This window comes from Poromitra crassiceps (assembly GCF_964638095.1).
Source record: "Poromitra crassiceps genome assembly, chromosome: 14".
NCBI classification, from domain to species: Eukaryota; Metazoa; Chordata; class Actinopteri; order Beryciformes; family Melamphaidae; genus Poromitra; species Poromitra crassiceps.
In genome coordinates this window covers 8,820,038-8,842,979 of record NC_139633.1, presented here as the reverse complement: position 1 = coordinate 8,842,979, position 22,942 = coordinate 8,820,038, and the positions used below count along the sequence as shown (strand labels likewise).

The 22,942-nt window shown below is 47.5% G+C and overlaps 1 protein-coding gene across 1 annotated transcript; it reads right to left on the bottom strand.

Annotated features, from left to right (window-relative positions):
- Positions 1-4,499: 4,499 nt before the first annotated feature.
- LOC310788806 (uncharacterized protein) lies at positions 4,500-22,350 on the bottom strand (the record flags this gene model as incomplete). Its single annotated transcript, XM_083650380.1, has 10 exons — positions 22,291-22,350; positions 21,938-22,028; positions 21,481-21,597; positions 19,781-19,897; positions 11,772-11,888; positions 10,152-10,262; positions 8,254-8,370; positions 6,628-6,738; positions 4,729-4,845; positions 4,500-4,524 (listed from the first exon to the last, which is right to left on the bottom strand). The coding sequence occupies exons 2-10, from the start codon at positions 22,009-22,011 to the stop codon at positions 4,500-4,502; spliced, it is 906 nt and encodes a 301-aa protein (XP_083506506.1). The 5' UTR covers positions 22,012-22,028; positions 22,291-22,350.
- Positions 22,351-22,942: the final 592 nt, after the last annotated feature.

The window sequence follows — 22,942 nt, the reverse complement described above, 5'->3', positions numbered from 1 at the left end:
CACAATGACAAAAGGCATGGCCTAGTAATATAGATTTGTATTGCAATGTTACTGATCTGTCCGAATTTTGCATTGGGGCCAGTTCTATTGAAGTGAATGGGGAAGACATAAGAAGATTAAAGATGAACGAAAAGACACTATGTGATGTTGACAGATTTTTTTTTAATGTAATGTGTGCGTTTGTTTTCCTTATTATTGGTCTCCAAACAGATGATGGCTCTGTCCAGCTCTGCATATAGCTCAACTCCAAGGTCCCTATTTGATTCATAGTGGGACTCCCAGCTAGCTTAAGCCCTTAAAGGCCGGGTTTACCGTGGGGAACATGAATATATATTAATTCTTAAAAAATCTTAAATTTTGAATCCGTTGAAATTTTTGAAATTGCTTGTTCACAGCCAGAGAAAAAAAAAATGAAAAAAAAATGAAAAAAAAAATGAAAAAAAAAATGAAAAAAAAAAAAAAAAAATTGGGCCAGGTGACGCGTTTCGCGTCGAAACGCGTCACCTGGCCCATTTTTTTTTTTCTCTGGCTGTGAACAAGCAATTTCAAAAATTTCAACGGATTCGAAATTTAAGATTTTTTAAGAATTAATATATATTCATGTTCCCCACGGTAAACCCGGCCTTTAAGCAGTTTGAGGCAAATTTGTGACAATCGTCTACAAGGGGTTAATAACGTTAGTGGATTGTTTTTGGGAGTTAAACACAAAATCCCTGGAGGTTTCATTTCGGGTAAAGAGGATTCTATTTACGCCAACTCTGGGAGTATGAAGTGCTTTCAATACGGGATGTTTGATCAGCCTCAGTGCCTCAGAGCAGGCCACGACAGTTGAGCTAGCGTTCGCTAGCCACAGCAGCTAACATGAACACTAAACAAATCAGTTGCATCCTCGTCAGGTTTGGTTTAACGTAATGTCAGCTCAGATGTTTCCCCTCCTCTCAGAACCCGTGCGGGACATGGATTGCAAATTGCAATAGTGTTGTTATCATCTGAAACTGTGGAAAACAGACACACTGCCGGCAGCAGCCATGTTTTGCTCAGTGCGCCTGGCACCAGGTGCAGCTGTGACGTCACGAGTGCACACAAAATGGTCATATCGGATGATAATTTATCGGTCCGTTAAATGTCGTACATCCCTACTGTAAATGCTGCTATGATTATTGGATGTGATGTTTTAAAAGAAGAAACTAAATCAACAGAGTATCATGACTTCTTTCCTCTGTTCAGTATAATCAAATAACAAACTCATCTGTTTTCAGTTCTTACCTTTGCTCAGTAGACTGCTGTTCATCTTTGAAACTAATAGGATGATCTATAGACCGGTCACTCTTCATGGACACACAGCTGGATACAGGGGATTCTGCTCTCTCCTGCTGGAGCTGGCTATGGATTGATAAAACAGGGTGGTGGCACTAAACATGTTAGAGAAGCAGGGTTTTGACCAGCAGGTTGCCAGTTTGAATCCAAGTACCAACTTTGAAGTCAGAGTGAATAATTATTTCTCCACCCTGTGAAACTACCACCACTTAGACCTTGAACAAAGATCTCAACCCCCAGACTGTTCTGGTAGCTGCTCAGTGATCAACAGCAGAAGGCTGTGGTTGTACTGAGCAGCTCTGGTATGAATATCTGTAACTCATGTCACTAATGTCAGCACCAGTGGCTCCTGCATTACATTACTGGCTTTGTAACACCCAGGCTTTGGCCTGTCTCTAAATGCCCTGATTATCTTCACCTGTGAGAGTCTCCCTCGCCTAGTAATCAGCAGGGATCACGACCACCTGTGTTGAGAGTATTTAACTGTGCGTGAATGTCAGGCTCACTGCTGATCGTAAATTCACTGTTCCTGTGTTCCTGGCCACTCTGGAGACTCTGGTGATGTATAAGCTGCCGTTGGACTATTCCTGCTCCAGAGAGACTTTTTAGTTTAGTTTGTCGGCCGCTCGACTTTGTGTAGGTCAGGCCTGTTTGCTAGCACATTGTGCTTTTCTGTTTGTTTTGCTCTGTTTCAAAGTAAAATCTTAAACTGCTTTTGGCCTCCGTCGTCTCTGCACTTGGGTCCACACACACAGCGTAACAGGCTTTCCTTGGGAAGCTAAGCAGGTCTGGCCTAGGATACTCCTTGGATGGGAGACTGGTGCTGGAAGTGGTGTTGGAGGACCAGTAGGAGGTGCTCTTCCCCTCTGGTCCGAATGGTCTGATGAATAATCTGATCTGATGAATAATCTCCCCAATGCCCCAGGGCAGAGACAGGGACTCTGTCCTGTGAGTGAGCACAGTCCTTCGGATGAGACGTTAAACCGAGGTCCTGACTCTCTGTGGTCATTAAAGATCCCATCGGCACTGTTCACAAGAGTAGGGGTGTAACCCCGGTGCCCTGGGGGGTGTAACCCCGGTGCCCTGGCTAAATTCCCCAAAACAGGCCTTCCTTCAATCATGGCCACCTAATCATCCCTCATTACTTAATTGGCACATTGAGTCCTCAACTCTCCACCGTGATAGCTGATGTGTGGTGAGCGTTCTGGTGCAAACTGGCTGCCGTGCATCACCCAGGTGGGTGCTACACATTGGTGGTGGATGAGTTGAGTATCCCCCCCCCTCCCTCCCCTGATATGTGAAGCGCTTTGAGTATCTAGAAAGGCGCTATATAAATCCAATCAATTATTATTAACTCTATGGATGTGAGGCAGAGCAATGCTGCAAAAGAAAATATGTTAAGCAAAACCCTTCTGCAATCTGGATAGTTAATTGCAGAGCCGTCTATATAGAAGAGTCGTGACATCTCCACTCCAATGGACCAGTTTTTTACTCAAGAGTTCCAGGAAGTAAGGTCCTGGATTGAGCAGCACGGTCGAGTTGCAGCAAAATGGACAGTTTGTGTTGTACTTTGAAAGTTTTTTTTTTTTTTTTTATATCAAATTGTACATTATCAGCTTTATTTTAGCATTCAAAAGTAGCGCAAAGACCCCTTCCGGGCTGTTAATTGGCTAATGAGTCACACATTTTGGTCCTCCGCTGACGCCACTCTCTTTCTAGAGGACACTAGTTAATAGTAATAAAAGAATAAACTAAATCAACAGAGTATCATGACTTCTTTCTCTGTCCAGTAGAATCAAATAATGAACTCATCTGTTTTCCGTTCTTACCTTTGCTCAGTAGACTGCTGTCCATCTTTGATATCAGGAGGAGGATCCATAGAGCAGGTACTCTTCATGGACGCAGGTACAGGGGAGTCTGCTCTCTCCTGCTGGATCCTGCTATGGATTGATAAAACAGGGTGGTGGCAGTAAACATGTTAGAGAAGCAGGGTTTTGACCAGCAGGTTGCCAGAAAAATGTTTAAACTTAGAGTGCTTTATAAATACAAAACCTTAGTATAACCAAGTATATAAAACTATCTTAATGATTCTACGATCTAATGTAAATATTGCTTTTCGTTGTTAATTGATTCTTGCAACCGTCTTATTTTGTGTTTGATGTATTGAAATGTGAAACGGGTAGGTATAAGCTACAGCTTCAGCCTACATGTTTTCGGTCCCCTTATTGTCATTATTACTGCAGTGCATTTATGTGACACTGACAAATGACCGAAATAAATTATTATTATTATTATTATTATTATTTAAAAGACTATTCCATAGCTCTGACCTAACCAAATCTAACTGACATCACTACTGTGAACACAAAACAAAGAACACTTCTGATATGATTGTTTTAGTGTATCACTCAATTAATCAATACAAAAAATAAAGGCTTTTATCAAACTGAACCGCTTAGTCTGCAGATAAAACACAATGACAAAAGGCATGGCCTAGTAATATAGATTTGTATTGCCATGTTACTGATCTGTCCGAATTTTGCATTGGGGCCAGTTCTATTGAAGTGAATGGGGAAGACATAAGAAGATTAAAGATGAACGAATAAAAGACACTATGTGATGTTGACAGATTTTTTTTTAATGTAATGTGTGCGTTTGTTTTCCTTATTATTGGTCTCCAAACGGATGATGGCTCTGTCCAGCTCTGCATATAGCTCAACTCCAAGGTCCCTATTTGATTCATAGTGGGACTCCCAGCTAGCTTAAGCCCTTAAGCAGTTTGAGGCGAATTTGTGACAATCGTCTACAAGGGGTTAATAACGTTAGTGGATTGTTTTTGGGAGTTAAACACAAAATCCCTGGAGGTTTCATTTCGGGTAAAGAGGATTCTATTTACGCCAACTCTGGGAGTATGAAGTGCTTTGAATACGGGATGTTTGATCAGCCTCAGTGCCTCAGAGCAGGCCACGACAGTTGAGCTAGCGTTCGCTAGCCACAGCAGCTAACATGAACACTAAACAAATCAGTTGCATCCTTGTCAGGTTTGGTTTAACGTAATGTCAGCTCAGATGTTTCCCCTCCTCTCAGAACCCATGCGGGACATGGATTGCAAATTGCAATAGTGTTGTTATCATCTGAAACTGTGGAAAACAGACACACTGCCGGCAGCAGCCATGTTTTGCTCAGTGCGCCTGGCACCAGGTGCAGCTGTGACGTCACGAGTGCACACAAAATGGTCATATCGGATGATCATTTATCGGTCCCTTAAATATCGTACATCCCTACTGTAAATGCTGCTATGATTATTGGATGTGATGTTTTAAAAGAAGAAACTAAATCAACAGAGTATCATGACTTATTTCCTCTGTTCAGTATAATCAAATAACAAACTCATCTGTTTTCAGTTCTTACCTTTGCTCAGTAGACTGCTGTTCATCTTTGAAACTAATAGGATGATCTATAGACCGGTCACTCTTCATGGACACACAGCTGGATACAGGGGATTCTGCTCTCTCCTGCTGGAGCTGGCTATGGATTGATAAAACAGGGTGGTGGCACTAAACATGTTAGAGAAGCAGGGTTTTGACCAGCAGGTTGCCAGTTTGAATCCAAGTACCAACTTTGAAGTCAGAGTGAATAATTCTTTCTCCACCCTGTGAAACTACCACCACTTAGACCTTGAACAAAGATCTCAACCCCCAGACTGTTCTGGTAGCTGCTCAGTGATCAACAGCAGAAGGCTGTGGTTGTACTGAGCAGCTCTGGTATGAATATCTGTAACTCATGTCACTAATGTCAGCACCAGTGGCTCCTGCATTACATTACTGGCTTTGTAACACCCAGGCTTTGGCCTGTCTCTAAATGCCCTGATTATCTTCACCTGTGAGAGTCTCCCTCGCCTAGTAATCAGCAGGGATCACGACCACCTGTGTTGAGAGTATTTAACTGTGCGTGAATGTCAGGCTCACTGCTGATCGTAAATTCACTGTTCCTGTGTTCCTGGCCACTCTGGAGACTCTGGTGATGTATAAGCTGCCGTTGGACTATTCCTGCTCCAGAGAGACTTTTTAGTTTAGTTTGTCGGCCGCTCGACTTTGTGTAGGTCAGGCCTGTTTGCTAGCACATTGTGCTTTTCTGTTTGTTTTGCTCTGTTTCAAAGTAAAATCTTAAACTGCTTTTGGCCTCCGTCGTCTCTGCACTTGGGTCCACACACACAGCGTAACAGGCTTTCCTTGGGAAGCTAAGCAGGTCTGGCCTAGGATACTCCTTGGATGGGAGACTGGTGCTGGAAGTGGTGTTGGAGGACCAGTAGGAGGTGCTCTTCCCCTCTGGTCCGAATGGTCTGATGAATAATCTGATCTGATGAATAATCTCCCCAATGCCCCAGGGCAGAGACAGGGACTCTGTCCTGTGAGTGAGCACAGTCCTTCGGATGAGACGTTAAACCGAGGTCCTGACTCTCTGTGGTCATTAAAGATCCCATCGGCACTGTTCACAAGAGTAGGGGTGTAACCCCGGTGCCCTGGGGGGTGTAACCCCGGTGCCCTGGCTAAATTCCCCAAAACAGGCCTTCCTTCAATCATGGCCACCTAATCATCCCTCATTACTTAATTGGCACATTGAGTCCTCAACTCTCCACCGTGATAGCTGATGTGTGGTGAGCGTTCTGGTGCAAACTGGCTGCCGTGCATCACCCAGGTGGGTGCTACACATTGGTGGTGGATGAGTTGAGTATCCCCCCCCCCTCCCTCCTCTGATATGTGAAGCGCTCTGAGTATCTAGAAAGGCGCTATATAAATCCAATCAATTATTATTAACTCTATGGATGTGAGGCAGAGCAATGCTGCAAAAGAAAATATGTTAAGCAAAACCCTTCTGGAATCTGGATAGTTAATTGCAGAGCCGTGTATATAGAAGAGTCGCGACATCTTCACTCCAATGGACCAGTTTTTTACTCTCAAGAGTTCCAGGAAGTAAGGTCCTGGATTAAGCAGCACTGTCGAGTTGCAGCAAAATTGATTTTTTTTTCTTCCCCAGTTTGTGTTGTACTTTGAAAGTTTTTTATTTTTTATTTTTTTTAAATCAAATTGTACATTATCAGCTTTATTTTAGCATTCAAAAGTAGCGTGATACCCCTTCCTGGCTGTTCATTGGCTAATGAGTCACACATTTTGGTCCTCCGCTGACGCCACGCTCTCTCTAGAGGACACTAGTTAATAGTAATAAAAGAATAAACTAAATCAACAGAGTATCATGACTTCTTTCTCTGTCCAGTAGAATCAAATAAACTCATCTGTTTTCAGTTCTTACCTTTGCTCAGTAGACTGCTGTCCATCTTTGATATCAGGAGGAGGATCCATAGAGCAGGTACTCTTCATGGACGCAGGTACAGGGGAGTCTGCTCTCTCCTGCTGGATCCTGCTATGGATTGATAAAACAGGGTGGTGGCAGTAAACATGTTAGAGAAGCAGGGTTTTGACCAGCAGGTTGCCAGAAAAATGTTTAAACTTAGAGCGCTTTATATATACAAAACCTTAGTATAACCAAGTACGGTATATAAAACTATCTTAATGATTCTACGATTTAATGTAAATATTGCTTTTCATTGTTAATTGATTCTTGCAAATGTCTTATTTTGTGTTTGATGTATTGAAATGTGAAACGGGTAGGTATACATAAGCTACGGCTTCAGCCTACACCTTTTCGGTCCCCTTATTGTTTAATGTACATTATTACTGCAGTGCATTTATGTAAAACTGACAAATGACCGAAATAAATTACTATTATTATTATTATTATTACCTTTATTGTTATTATTATTATTATTATTATTTAAAAGACTGTTCCATAGCTCTGACCTAACCAAATCTAACTGACAGACCACAAAACAAAGAACACTTCTGATATAATATGATATGATTGTTTTAGTGTATCACTCAATTAATCAATACAAAAAATAAAGGCTTTTATCAAACTGAACCGCTTAGTCTGCAGATGAAACACAATGACAAAAGGCATAGCCTAGTAATTTAGATTTTTATTGTCATGTTACTGATCTGTCCGAATTTTGCATTGGGGCCAGTTCTATTGAAGTGAATGGGGAAGACATAAGAAGATTAAAGATGAACGAAAAGACACTATGTGATGTTGACAGATTTTTTTTTAATGTAATGTGTGCGTTTGTTTTCCTTATTATTGGTCTCCAAACAGATGATGGCTCTGTCCAGCTCTGCATATAGCTCAACTCCAAGGTCCCTATTTGATTCATAGTGGGACTCCCAGCTAGCTTAAGCCCTTAAGCAGTTTGAGGCGAATTTGTGACAATCGTCTACAAGGGGTTAATAACGTTAGTGGATTGTTTTTGGGAGTTAAACACAAAATCCCTGGAGGTTTCATTTCGGGTAAAGAGGATTCTATTTACGCCAACTCTGGGAGTATGAAGTGCTTTCAATACGGGATGTTTGATCAGCCTGAGTGCCTCAGAGCAGGCCACGACAGTTGAGCTAGCGTTCGCTAGCCACAGCAGCTAACATGAACACTAAACAAATCAGTTGCATCCTCGTCAGGTTTGGTTTAACGTAATGTCAGCTCAGATGTTTCCCCTCCTCTCAGAACCCGTGCAGGACATGGATTGCAAATTGCAATAGTGTTGTTATCATCTGAAACTGTGGAAAACAGACACACTGCCGGCAGCAGCCATGTTTTGCTCAGTGCGCCTGGCACCAGGTGCAGCTGTGACGTCACGAGCACACGCAAAATGGCCATATCGGATGATCATTTATCGGTCCCTTAAATATCGTACATCCCTACTGTAAATGCTGCTATGATTATTGGATGTGATGTTTTAAAAGAAGAAACTAAATCAACAGAGTATCATGACTTATTTCCTCTGTTCAGTAGAATCAAATAACAAACTCATCTGTTTTCAGTTCTTACCTTTGCTCAGTAGACTGCTGTTCATCTTTGAAACTAATAGGATGATCTATAGACCGGTCACTCTTCATGGACACACAGCTGGATACAGGGGATTCTGCTCTCTCCTGCTGGAGCTGGCTATGGATTGATAAAACAGGGTGGTGGCACTAAACATGTTAGAGAAGCAGGGTTTTGACCAGCAGGTTGCCAGTTTGAATCCAAGTACCAACTTTGAAGTCAGAGTGAATAATTCTTTCTCCACCCTGTGAAACTACCACCACTTAGACCTTGAACAAAGATCTCAACCCCCAGACTGTTCTGGTAGCTGCTCAGTGATCAACAGCAGAAGGCTGTGGTTGTATTGAGCAGCTCTGGTATGAATATCTGTAACTCATGTCACTAATGTCAGCACCAGTGGCTCCTGCGTTACATTACTGGCTTTGTAACACCCAGGCTTTGGCCTGTCTCTAAATGCCCTGATTATCTTCACCTGTGAGAGTCTCCCTCGCCTAGTAATCAGCAGGAATCACGGCCACCTGTGTTGAGAGTATTTAACTGTGCGTGAATGTCAGGCTCACTGCTGATCGTAAATTCACTGTTCCTGTGTTCCTGGCCACTCTGGAGACTCTGGTGATGTATAAGCTGCCGTTGGACTATTCCTGCTCCAGAGAGACTTTTTAGTTTAGTTTGTCGGCCGCTCGACTTTGTGTAGGTCAGGCCTGTTTGCTAGCACATTGTGCTTTTCTGTTTGTTTTGCTCTGTTTCAAAGTAAAATCTTAAACTGCTTTTGGCCTCCGTCGTCTCTGCACTTGGGTCCACACACACAGCGTAACAGGCTTTCCTTGGGAAGCTAAGCAGGTCTGGCCTAGGATACTCCTTGGATGGGAGACTGGTGCTGGAAGTGGTGTTGGAGGACCAGTAGGAGGTGCTCTTCCCCTCTGGTCCGAATGGTCTGATGAATAATCTGATCTGATGAATAATCTCCCCAATGCCCCAGGGCAGAGACAGGGACTCTGTCCTGTGAGTGAGCACAGTCCTTCGGATGAGACGTTAAACCGAGGTCCTGACTCTCTGTGGTCATTAAAGATCCCATCGGCACTGTTCACAAGAGTAGGGGTGTAACCCCGGTGCCCTGGGGGGTGTAACCCCGGTGCCCTGGCTAAATTCCCCAAAACAGGCCTTCCTTCAATCATGGCCACCTAATCATCCCTCATTACTTAATTGGCACATTGAGTCCTCAACTCTCCACCGTGATAGCTGATGTGTGGTGAGCGTTCTGGTGCAAACTGGCTGCCGTGCATCACCCAGGTGGGTGCTACACATTGGTGGTGGATGAGTTGAGTATCCCCCCCCCTCCCTCCTCTGATATGTGAAGCGCTCTGAGTATCTAGAAAGGCGCTATATAAATCCAATCAATTATTATTAACTCTATGGATGTGAGGCAGAGCAATGCTGCAAAAGAAAATATGTTAAGCAAAACCCTTCTGGAATCTGGATAGTTAATTGCAGAGCCGTGTATATAGAAGAGTCGCGACATCTTCACTCCAATGGACCAGTTTTTTACTCTCAAGAGTTCCAGGAAGTAAGGTCCTGGATTAAGCAGCACTGTCGAGTTGCAGCAAAATTGATTTTTTTTTCTTCCCCAGTTTGTGTTGTACTTTGAAAGTTTTTTATTTTTTATTTTTTTTAAATCAAATTGTACATTATCAGCTTTATTTTAGCATTCAAAAGTAGCGTGATACCCCTTCCTGGCTGTTCATTGGCTAATGAGTCACACATTTTGGTCCTCCGCTGACGCCACGCTCTCTCTAGAGGACACTAGTTAATAGTAATAAAAGAATAAACTAAATCAACAGAGTATCATGACTTCTTTCTCTGTCCAGTAGAATCAAATAAACTCATCTGTTTTCAGTTCTTACCTTTGCTCAGTAGACTGCTGTCCATCTTTGATATCAGGAGGAGGATCCATAGAGCAGGTACTCTTCATGGACGCAGGTACAGGGGAGTCTGCTCTCTCCTGCTGGATCCTGCTATGGATTGATAAAACAGGGTGGTGGCAGTAAACATGTTAGAGAAGCAGGGTTTTGACCAGCAGGTTGCCAGAAAAATGTTTAAACTTAGAGCGCTTTATATATACAAAACCTTAGTATAACCAAGTACGGTATATAAAACTATCTTAATGATTCTACGATTTAATGTAAATATTGCTTTTCATTGTTAATTGATTCTTGCAAATGTCTTATTTTGTGTTTGATGTATTGAAATGTGAAACGGGTAGGTATACATAAGCTACGGCTTCAGCCTACACCTTTTCGGTCCCCTTATTGTTTAATGTACATTATTACTGCAGTGCATTTATGTAAAACTGACAAATGACCGAAATAAATTACTATTATTATTATTATTATTACCATTATTGTTATTATTATTATTATTTAAAAGACTGTTCCATAGCTCTGACCTAACCAAATCTAACTGACAGACCACAAAACAAAGAACACTTCTGATATAATATGATATGATTGTTTTAGTGTATCACTCAATTAATCAATACAAAAAATAAAGGCTTTTATCAAACTGAACCGCTTAGTCTGCAGATGAAACACAATGACAAAAGGCATAGCCTAGTAATTTAGATTTTTATTGTCATGTTACTGATCTGTCCGAATTTTGCATTGGGGCCAGTTCTATTGAAGTGAATGGGGAAGACATAAGAAGATTAAAGATGAACGAAAAGACACTATGTGATGTTGACAGATTTTTTTTTAATGTAATGTGTGCGTTTGTTTTCCTTATTATTGGTCTCCAAACAGATGATGGCTCTGTCCAGCTCTGCATATAGCTCAACTCCAAGGTCCCTATTTGATTCATAGTGGGACTCCCAGCTAGCTTAAGCCCTTAAGCAGTTTGAGGCGAATTTGTGACAATCGTCTACAAGGGGTTAATAACGTTAGTGGATTGTTTTTGGGAGTTAAACACAAAATCCCTGGAGGTTTCATTTCGGGTAAAGAGGATTCTATTTACGCCAACTCTGGGAGTATGAAGTGCTTTCAATACGGGATGTTTGATCAGCCTGAGTGCCTCAGAGCAGGCCATGACAGTTGAACTAGCGTTCGCTAGCCACAGCAGCTAACATGAACACTAAACAAATCAGCTGCATTCTCGTCAGGTTTGGTTTAACGTAATGTCAGCTCAGATGTTTCCCCTCCTCTCAGAACCCATGCGGGACATGGATTGCAAATTGCAATAGTGTTGTTATCATCTGAAACTGTGGAAAACAGAGACCCTGCCGGCAGCAGCCATGTTTTGCTCAGTGCGCCTGGCACCAGGTGCAGCTGTGACGTCATGAGTGCACACAAAATGGTCATATCGGATGATAATTTATCGGTCCCTTAAATATCGTACATCCCTACTGTAAATGCTGCTATGATTATTGGATGTGATGTTTTGAGAGAAGAAACTAAATCAACTGAGTATCATGACTTCTTTCCTCTGTTCAGTAGAATCAAATAACAAACTCATCTGTTTTCAGTTCTTACCTTTGCTCAGTAGACTGCTGTTCATCTTTGAAACTAATAGGATGATCTATAGACCGGTCACTGTCCGTGGACTCACAGCTGGATACAGGGGATTCTGCTCTCTCCTGCTGGAGCTGGCTAAGGATTGATAAAACAGGGTGGTGGCACTAAACATGTTAGAGAAGCAGGGTTTTGACCAGCAGGTTGCCAGTTTGAATCCCAGTACCAACTTTGAAAGTCAGAGTGAATAATTCTTTCTCCACCCTGTGAAACTACCACCACTTAGACCTTGAACAAAGATCTCAACCCCCAGACTGTTCTGTTAGCTGCTCAGTGATCAACAGCAGAAGGCTGTGGTTGTACTGAGCAGCTCTGGTATGAATATCTGCAACTCATGTCACTAATGTCAGCACCAGTGGCTCCTGCATTACATTACTGGCTTTCCTTGGGAAGCTAAGCAGGTCTGGCCTAGGATACTCCTTGGATGGGAGACTGGTGCTGGAAGTGGTGTTGGAGGACCAGTAGGAGGTGCTCTTCCCCTCTGGTCTGAATGGTCTGATGAATAATCTGATCTGATGAATAATCTCCCCAATGCCCCAGGGCAGATAAAGGGACTCTGTCCTGTGAGTGAGCACCGTCCTTCGGATGAGACGTTAAACCGAGGTCCTGACTCTCTGTGGTCATTAAAGATCCCATCGGCACTCTTCGCAAGAGTAGGGGTGTAACCCCGGTGCCCTGGGGGGTGTAACCCCGGTGCCCTGGCTAAATTCCCCAAAACAGGCCTTCCTCCAATCATGGCCACCTAATCATCCCTCATTACTGCCCACACTCTTCTCTCCTCGGAATGCCACGTTGATTCTCAACTATAGCCTACAATGCAGAAAAAACACTCCTTGATTTAAAAATGAGAATTTGTTTGTCATGGTTTTATTAGGCTACATAATTCCCGAACATACAGGTTTGTGGTGCAGTGAGGTAACAGTAGATTGTTTTTGAGAAAGTTGTGACGGCCAAGCTGCCTCTCCCCACGCTGGCCGACCGCCCCAAAACACCCAGGGCACTGACCCACTTTTTGGCACAACACCTGTAGTGTCTGGCCAGTAGAGTAACCTCTTTCCCTGCAATTGCACGCATGCAAGACCAGCTTCTCCACAGCGCGGATGGCGTGACCGCAGTCAATGGCTTAACCAGAGTGGACAATTCTGACATAGGCTATTGAAATAGGCTAGAAGTAAAATCTCACACATTCCTACCCTATCAAAGAAACGTTAGGGTTGTGCTACAACCCAGGTTTTACGAGTGAGAACGAGAGCTCTCACTAGTGCCTACTTCGCTGCGTACGCAGCATTATGGAAGACTGTCATTTTTGCTCCAAAAATTACTTTACATTAAAACCTGACCACGCCCCTTTAGGTGACGTGGTGCCCCCCTGGGCTGACTGGGCCTCCCACCTCGCCCCCGTGACTACGTCACGGCCAGTCACCCCAGGGGCCGCCACTCATTTCTTCCAGCCAGCTGAGATCCGACGCACCCAGAGACGCATCGACGCAGCAAGGCTGGGTAGTGAGAGCTCTCGTTCTCACTCGTAAAACCTGGGTTGTAGCACAACCCTAACGTTTTACTTCGTTTCGAACTCAAGCTCTCACTAGTGCCTCCATTCAACCGACCTTGCTGCCGGGAGTACCCGACAGGGCGACCCGAAAGGCACCGGTGAACCACGGCCATATGGCAACGTTTATGCCTAACCGTCTGACATATTAGAGTGGCAACGATCGATACTACTTTCTTGCCACCGACAGCACCGCGTGCGCAAACTGCGAACCGGACACGTCGAGACTGTAGTACCTGACGAAAGTGTGATGAGAGGACCATGAGGCCGCGGCACACATGTCCTCCACCGACACACCACGCAATAACGCAGAGGATGTCGCAACACCTCGCGTAGAATGCGCCTTGATACCCTCCGGGGGAACCTTGCCCACGGCAGAGTATGCCAACGCGATCGCCTCCACTATCCAGTGTGATAAGCGATCCTTGGAAAGGGGTCCGCCCTGAGCCCTTTGCCCAAAGCAAACCAACAGCTGATCTGTAATGCGTGATGAGCGCGTCCTAGCCACATAGGCCGAGAGCGCCCTCACGGGGCACAGCATGTGCAAACGTCTCTCCTCACCCGAACTGAACGGCGGGGGACAGAATGCCGATAAGTCTATTACCATAGACCTATAGCTGGCATTAATATTCTTGGGCTGGTACGCCGGGTTAGGTCGCAACGTAACCCTGCGCCCATCGTCCCCAAAAACCATACAGGCCTGCTGTACCGAGAGGGCAATCAGGTCACTGACTCTCTTCCCTGACGATAAGGCCAGCAGCAGCGCAGTCTTTAAGGACAGAACCTTTAAATCGGCGGAGTCCAAGGGCTCAACAGATGACCCGTTAGCCCGTCCAGCACCGTAACCAGGTCCCATTTGGGAAAAACGCACCGCAACGGCGGGCGCAGTTTACGCGCCCCCTTCATGAAGCGCGAGACCAAAGGGCAAACCCCCACGGGGGTCCCTTCGATCCCCATGTGGCAAGCCGAAATCACGGCTACGTACACCTTAAGCGACTGCGGGGACTGCCCCGACTTGTACGCATACTGAGTGCAGGTCGAAGCGGCCCTAGCACTCTGAATAGTGCGCACCACATTGTCAGGCAAGCCCTGTGCTAGCAACTGGTCCCGTTCAGGAGCCAAACTGCTAGCTTCCACCTGCCTGGGGAGGGGTGGAACACCTCCCCCTCCGCCTGGGACAGGAGATCGGCCGCACCGGCAATGCCCACGGCGGGCCCTGCGCCAGGGAGACCAGGTCCGCAAACCACGTCTGCCTGGGCCAGAACGGGGCCACTAGAACGAGCCGGAGACGCTGTTCCCTCACCCTGTCCAACACCTGACGGATCAGGGGGATCGGTGGAAACGCATAGAGCCCCTCCCGTGGCCATGCGTTCGCCAACGCGTCGTGTCCCAACGGGGGGCTGTCCTCCTGGATTGAGAACCACAATGGGCAGTGCGTCGCGCGCCGCGATGCGAAGAGATCGACGCGGGCACGACCGAACCTGGCCCAAATCTGTTCCACCACCTGAGGGTGGAGGCACCACTCCGTGTGACGGGGGTAGCCTCGAGACAGCAGGTCGGCGCCGTAATTCAGCCGTCCCGGCAGATAGACCGCCGACACTGACAGGAGACGGGGATACGCCCACAGGTGAATCTCCGCCGCTAACCGGTTCAAAGTCTTCGACCGCACACCGCCCTGTTTGTTCAGGTGGGCGATCGCCGCCATATTGTCCGAGCGAATCAGCACATGGCATCCATGTATGACTCGCTGGAAATGAAGCAGAGCGAGGCGGATCGCCTCCAGCTCCAAGACGTTTATGTGGCGATGCTCCTGAGCTTCCCACCGGCCGTTCGCCGACAGAAGCCCGCACACCGCACCCCAGCCCCAGAGGGAGGCGTCGGTGCGAATCACTAGCCTGAGCGGGCCCGGGCCCAATCGAGTGCCCCTCGATAGGTAACGGGGGTCTGCCCACATGGCCGAAGCCAGGCGGGCCTGACCTGTCATAGGCACCCTGCGATGACGGTCCGTGGCTGGATCCAAGCGCAACGCAAGGAACCAGATCTGGAACGGACGCATGTGTAGCCTCCCAGGGGGAGCACATGCAGTGCCGAGGCCATCAGGCCCAACATGACTGTGCACTGAAGCACTGACACCGAGGAGCATCGACTTAATGTCCTCGCTGTCCGCACCGTGCGCGCCTGTCGCTCCCGCGAAAGGCGGGCTCGCATAGCCCGGGAGTTCAACTCGAGCCCCAGGAAGATCGCCGTCTGTTCTGGGGCGAGGCATGTTGGGCACCGGGGGACCCGGTGCTTTGGTTGGGGAAGAAAAAAAAGGGGGGGGGGGGGGCGGGACAAACGAGGCTAAGCCCCCCTGCCGGTTTCTTACGCGGGCTCCGCCTACTGACGTGCCCTGTGAGCGTGTTGAACCGGCGAAACCCCCCAGCCGTGCGGCTTTCGCCGGCTGGGGGGAGTAAGGAGGCAAGCCTCTCTTTTGACCGCCGGATGCAGACTCGTCCGCTCGCGCGGTCCCCAGGAGAGCTCCCGACCAACGATGGGCCCATGGCACCATCGATGGTGGGCTTGTCCCGGGGGCCTCCTGACGGCGGATAAGCGATCCAGGGAGAGCTCCCGACTGGACTCGGGCGCTGGGCACCGAGGACGGTGGGCTTGTCCCTAAAGCTACAAGCCGAAGGCTGGCCCTGAAGCCAAGCCCCGGCGAGCTGGGTTGGGTAGGCCCCTGCTGAGTCCCAGACCGAAGTTGAGCGCTGAGCTCCAACGACAGTGGGCTCATAGCCCCCCCCCTTTCCCAGGGAGGTGACTAAGTATGGGACTGGTTACCCGCTCCCCGCGCACCTCCTCGTTTTGGGGGGCGGGGGCCGCGTACCCTGGCCTGCCGTGGGACGAATGATGGGCCCACCGCAGCTGGGTGGGGCGCATCCACTGGGGGCGCCCTAGCCGGTGAGAAGGCCCGCGGCGGCGGAGGCCCCGGAGGACGACTCTGCGCGCGCGCGCTTGGACCTGGAACCGGCGGTCCTCCCCCTCAGCCCGCTTGGGCAAGAAGGAGCTGACCGCCGCCGCGTTCCTCTGACGCGTCTCCAACCGCTGGGCCAAGTCTTCCACGGAGGAGCCGAACAGGCCCCCCGGGGAGATCTGAGCCCCCAGCAGCCTCCTCTTATCCTGCTCAGGGAGCTGGGTAAGATTTAGCCACAGGTGGCGGTGGGTGAGAACGGAGAAGGCCATGACCTTCCCACTGTTCTGCGCCAGGCAGTCTACCATACGCATGGCGTAATCCGTGGCCATCCTGAGCTCTGTAAACAGCTCGGGGGCAGGGTCACCTTGCATGTCCCGCAGGAGCACCGCCTGGTAGCCCTGCAGAATGGCCAGGTTGTTGGTCATGGCGGCGGACTGCCCCGCCGCCAAGTACGCCTTTTCGGCCAACTTGGCTGTAAGTTGGCATGCTTTAGAGGGCAAAGTAGGCCTCACGGAGTTAGGGGCCAGGTGTCTGGCCACCATGTCCTCGATAGGAGGCATCGCGGCTAACGCGAGTTTATCCGCCCCCTCTACGGCCGACCATGGAGCCATGCCCGCGCAGAGCGGCTTGGCCTCCTGAGGCCTTTCCCATCCTGACTGCACCGCGCGAACCACGTCTATACAGACGGGCAGCCGTGGCTTCGGGAGGGGTGTCTGTGGTGCCTGGAGTGGCTGGTAATAGCAACCCCGCAGCACTGAATCGAGGGGCGGAGGTGTTTCGGCCCGAGCGATGCCAAGCTTAGCTGCAGCCCTAGACATTACCCCCAGAAACTGCTTCTGATAGGGCTCGTTGAGGCTAGCCTCCGAACGGGTCCCTAACAGAGAGGTGGCCGCGGTCGCGCGGTCCCATTCCTCCCCGCCAGACAACTCCTCTTGGGGGGCGTCCTGGGGGGGAATGAAGGGGTCATAGGGGAAAAACCCCCCCTGTTCTAACACAGGGTCGATGGGCTCGTCCCCCCAGTTCAAACTCTGCCGTTCGGGTAGGACCGGGGAGCCCTGCTCTTCAGGTAACTCCTCTTCCTCCGAGCGGTCAGGCCCACCGCACGCGCCTCCGTCGGGAGGTGCGTGGCTAAGCCGCGGGCCCACCTGGACAAAGAGCATCGCTCTCTCCCGTAAAACGGCCAGGGTAAAGCCTTCGCATGCCCGGCAGAAGTCTGACTTCAACAGGGCGTCGCTAGCATGGTTGTGCCCGAGGCAAAACACACACTGGCTGTGGCGGTCCTGGATCGCCAAAGTAGCCTCACAGCTAACACAGCTCTTGGCTGTCTCCCTCTGTCTCATGTCAGCCGCCCGGTTCATTGTGCGAGTGAGCAGAAGCTAACCGGCCAACAAGCCCCGCCGACTGTACCAGAATTAGCGGGAGTTAACCGTGTAAGCTGACTGTCTACAGTCGCTTGCAACGGTGAAGATGCTGGAGTGCTAAGCTAGCTGCTAGCTGCACGAGACGACTAGCTAGCTATCTATCTAACGTTACTCCAGCCGGAGGAACGTGCGCGCGCTAACGCTAGTAGCTGGCGCCTACAGTACCTAGCAACAGAAGTAAACCGCACGGATGCAAGCCAGCTAACTGTGACAACTGTGCTAATTAGCCTGTTGTTCTAGTGCTTAACGGTACAAGCTATTCTGCACGTGTGCAACCTAGCTAAAAGTTATGAGTGCAGACCTGAGTCTTGCGCTCGAGCCTAACAACGTTAACCCAGCCGGGGAAACGTTAAAACATGCACTGCGCGGCGGCAGAAATACATGCACTGCGCAGCGGCAGTAATATAACAGTTAGCAAAGAAGATACTCTTAGCTTTGGATGACTTGATCCGATGCCGCTGGTGAAGAGCACAGGAACGGGTCCCCGAATCCTGATTTATCTCGTCCACGCGAACCTCTCGAAGGTGGGCAAATGAACCGAAGCGAGTCTATTTGTCCAAGCTATGAAGAGCACTGACTTTAGAGCTAACTGCGGAGCTTAAGAAAACGACGTCCTCACGCTGGCTGGAAGAAGCGAAGAGTGGCGGCCCCTGGGGTGACTGGCCGTGACGTAGTCACGGGGGCGAGGTGGGAGGCCCAGTCAGCCCAGGGGGGCACCACGTCACCTAAAGGGGCGTGGTCAGGTTTTAATGTAAAGTAATTTTTGGAGCAAAAATGACAGTCTTCCATAATGCTGCGTACGCAGCGAAGTAGGCACTAGTGAGAGCTTGAGTTCGAAACGAAGTAAAACAAATATTTTTAGATGTGTAGGCCTATGTTATAACCTATATGAACGAAACGTCTAATCACAGTAAGCGCACGCTTTGGGACATCACTGCGTAATTGCGCGGCGGCCCTCTCTCTTTTCCCTCTCTCGTCCCCCCCCCCCCTCTCTCTTTCTATGTTTCTCTGCTTGCTCTCAGCAAGAAAGAAACTGGTGGGAGTGATCTCACCTTGTCAATCCTATATGGGCATAAACAGGCCTATGGAGGTTTGCGCTGAGATGATGTGAAGCGCAGCGGGCCGACACGCCCACAATTAGGGCCCTTAGACTTTTATTGTCATGTTACTGATCTGTTCAAAATTTGCATTGGGGGCAGTTATTGAAGTGAATGGGGCAGATATGGAAAGATTAAAGATTAAAGAAAATACAGTATGGAATGTTGACAGATTTTTTTTTATGTAATGTGTGTGTTTCTTTTCCTTATTATTGGTCTCCAAGCAGATGATGGCTCTGTCCAGGTCTGCATATAGCTCAACTCCAAAGTCCCTATTTGATTCATAGTGGGACTCCCAGCTAGCTTAAGCCCTTAAGCAGTTTGAGGCAAATTTGTGACAATCGTCTACAAGGGGTTAATAACATTAGTGGATTGTTTTTGGGAGTTAAACACACAATCTCTGGAGGTTTCATTTCGGGTAAAGAGGATTCTATTTACGCCAACTCTGGGAGTATGAAGTGCTTTGAATACGGGATGTTTGATCAGCCTGAGTGCCTCAGAGCAGGCCACGCCAGTTGAACTAGCGTTCGCTAGCCACAGCAGCTAACATGAACACTAAACAAATCAGTTGCATCCTTGTCAGGTTTGGTTTAACGTAATGTCAGCTCAGATGTTTCCCCTCCTCTCAGAACCCGTGCAGGACATGGATTGCAAATTGCAATAGTGTTGTTATCATCTGAAACTGTGGAAAACAGACACACTGCCGGCAGCAGCCATGTTTTGCTCAGTGCGCCTGGCACCAGGTGCAGCTGTGACGTCACGAGCACACGCAAAATGGCCATATCGGATGATCATTTATCGGTCCCTTAAATATCGTACATCCCTACTGTAAATGCTGCTATGATTATTGGATGTGATGTTTTGAAAGAATAAACTAAATCAACTGAGTATCATGACTTCTTTCCTCTGTTCAGTAGAATCAAATAACAAACTCATCTGTTTTCAGTTCTTACCTTTGCTCAGTAGACTGCTGTCCATCTTTGAAACTCATAGGATGATGCATAGACCGGTCACTCTTCATGGACGCACAGCTGGGTACAGGGGAGTTTGCTCTCTCCTGCTGAATCCTGCTATGGATTGATAAAACAGGGTGGTGGCAGTAAACATGTTAGAGAAGCAGGGTTTTGACCAGCGGGTTGCCAGTTTGAATCCCAGTACCAACTTTGAAAGTCAGAGTGAATAATTATTTCTCCACCCTGTGCAACTACCACCAATTAGACCTTGAACAAAGATCTCAACCCCCAGACTGTTCTGTTAGCTGCTCAGTGACCAACAGCAGAAGGCTGTGGTTGTACTGAGCAGCTCTGGTATGAATATCTGCAACTCATGTCACTAATGTCAGCACCAGTGGCTCCTGCATTACATTACTGGCTTTCCTTGGGAAGCTAAGCAGACCTGGCCTAGGATACTCCTGGGATGGGAGACTGGTGCTGGAAGTGGTGTTGGAGGACCAGTAGGAGGTGCTCTTCCCCTCTGGTCCGAATGGTCTGATGAATAATCTGATCTGATGAATAATCTCCCCAATGCCCCAGGGCAGAGACAGGGACTCTGTCCTGTGAGTGAGCACCATCCTTCGGATGAGACGTTAAACCGAGGTCCTGACTCTCTGTGGTCATTAAAGATCCCATCGGCACTCTTCGCAAGAGTAGGGGTGTCACCCCGGTGCCCTGGCTGAATTCTCAAACAGGCCTTCCTTCAATCATGGCCACCTAATCATCCCTCATTACTTAATTGGCACATTCAGTCCTAAATGGTAAATGGCCTGCATTTATATAGCGCTTTTATCCAAAGCGCTTTACAATCAGTAGGTAGTCTACATTCACCCATTCATACACCGATGGCGGCAGGCTGCCACGCAGGGTGCCTACACACCATCGGGAGCAAGGAGGGTTAAGTGTCTTGCCCAAGGACGCAGCGACAGCAGCTGGGAGGGAGCGGGGATCGAACCGCCAACCCTTGCGTCATTGGCCGACCCGCTCTACCTCCTGAGCTAAAGCCGCCCCTCAACTCTCCACCGTGATAGCTGATGTGTGGTGAGCGTTCTGGCACAAACCAGCTGCCGTGCATCACCCAGGTGGGTGCTGCACATCGGTGGTGGTTGAGTTGAGTTCCCCCCCCCTCCCTCCCCCTGATATGTGAAGCGCTTTGAGTGTCTAGAAAGGCGCTATATAAATCCAATCAATTATTATTAACTCCATGGATGTGAGGCAGAGCAATGCTGCAAAAGAAAATATGTTAAGCAAAACCCTTCTGCAATCTGGATAGTTAATTGCAGAGCCGTGTATATAGAAAAGTCGCGACATCTCCACTCCAATGGACCAGTTTTTTACTCAAGAGTTCCAGGAAGTAAGGTCCTGGATTAAGCAGCACTGTCGAGTTGCAGCAAAATGGACAGTTTGTGTTGTACTTTGATTTTTTTTTAAATCAAATTGTACATTATCAGCTTTATTTTAGCATTCAAAAGTAGCGCGAGACCCCTTCCTGGCTGTTCATTGGCTAATGAGTCACACATTTTGGTCCTCCGCTGACGCCACTCTCTTTCTAGAGGACACTATAATTGTAATAAAAGAAGAAAATAAATCAACAGAGTATCATGACTTATTTCTCTGTCCAGTAGAATCAAATAATAAACTCATCTGTTTTCCGTTCTTACCTTTGCTCAGTAGACTGCTGTTCATCTTTGATATCAGGAGGATGATCGATAGACCAGGTACTCTTCATGAACGCACAGCTGGCTACAGGGGACTCTGCTCTCTCCTGCTGGCCTGGGCTTCAACACAACAGAGACAGAGCTTTGACTCTGGATAATGAAGGGTTAATTATGCTGCTGAGCTGTAATGATGTCACTGCTGAGCTGTAATGATGTCACTGCTGAGCTGTAATGATGTCACTGCTGAGCTGTAATGTAAGTGCTCAGTGCTGAGCTGTAATGATGTCACTGCTGAGCTGTAATGATGTCACTGCTGATCTGTAATTATGTCACTGTTGAGCTGTAATGATGTCACTGCTGATGCTGATCTGTAATTATGTCACTGCTGAGCTATAATGATGTCACTGCTGAGCTGTGAGATAGAGAACAGTCATGGACAGTTAAGAAATCATCATCTTACCTCTTAGCTTTGGTCCGGCTGTCATGTTCTCCAGACAGAGAGAGCCCCTCCTCTCTCTCCTCACGCTGACTCATAGTGGAGCCAACAACACCTTCACACAAACACACCAACATGCTGTTAGCTGGACTCAGTCATTACTACAAGCTTTTATTACAGGATAGATCTACAAAAACATACACAGCTAACTTCAACATATTTTCTGTGAAGCCGACTGGGACATGCTTGTGAATTAGGGCTGTACAAATAAACTTGACTTGACTTGACTTGAACAGAACAACAGGTATATAAAGACAGAAGTTCATTCACGCGTTGACAGACAACAAACAATCAAAGACAAATGTAGTCACCATTACCTTCGAAGATGTATTCTTCCTGGTAAATTCAAACCATCCAGATCAAGTCAGAGATTTTCTTGCCTTCAGAGAGAGAGACAGAGAGAGAGAGAGAGAGAGAAGACCGATGCTGCTTATTTTCCTCTCTCAGTTCTGGGAGTGTTCATTTGATATGAGGGTGCAGCCTCATAACTTCATGGTAAGCAAGTCTATTCTAGTCTGACATCAAGGCGGTCTAACCTGAAGGCAAGGCCGGATTAACCATAGAGCAACCGGGGCCCTCGGGGTGAAGGGGCCCTCCAAAAAAAAAAAATTTTTTTTTTGTTTTTTGTTTTTTGTTTGGTCGGGCTCATGTTGAGCTCCACAGAACTATGACACAAATCTAAGACCAATCAGGACAAATAAAATGTGTTTCCAAGAAGATTAAGTCTGATGATTTAGTCTCATTGGATGCCTATGGGCAAGTGGTGACCAGGGGTGCGGGAAGTGGGGGTGCTTGTGGTGCTGCGGCACCCTCTGCTGTCTTGTATTGGAAATGTAATGTCAATTATTTTTTCATCATTGTAAAGCCACAGCACAGTGAAGAGGATATTAATGTGAAGATTAGCCTCTTCCTTTTGCTCTCAGAGTGCATCAGATTCATGCATTTTACTTTAAAATGTACAAAAAAAAA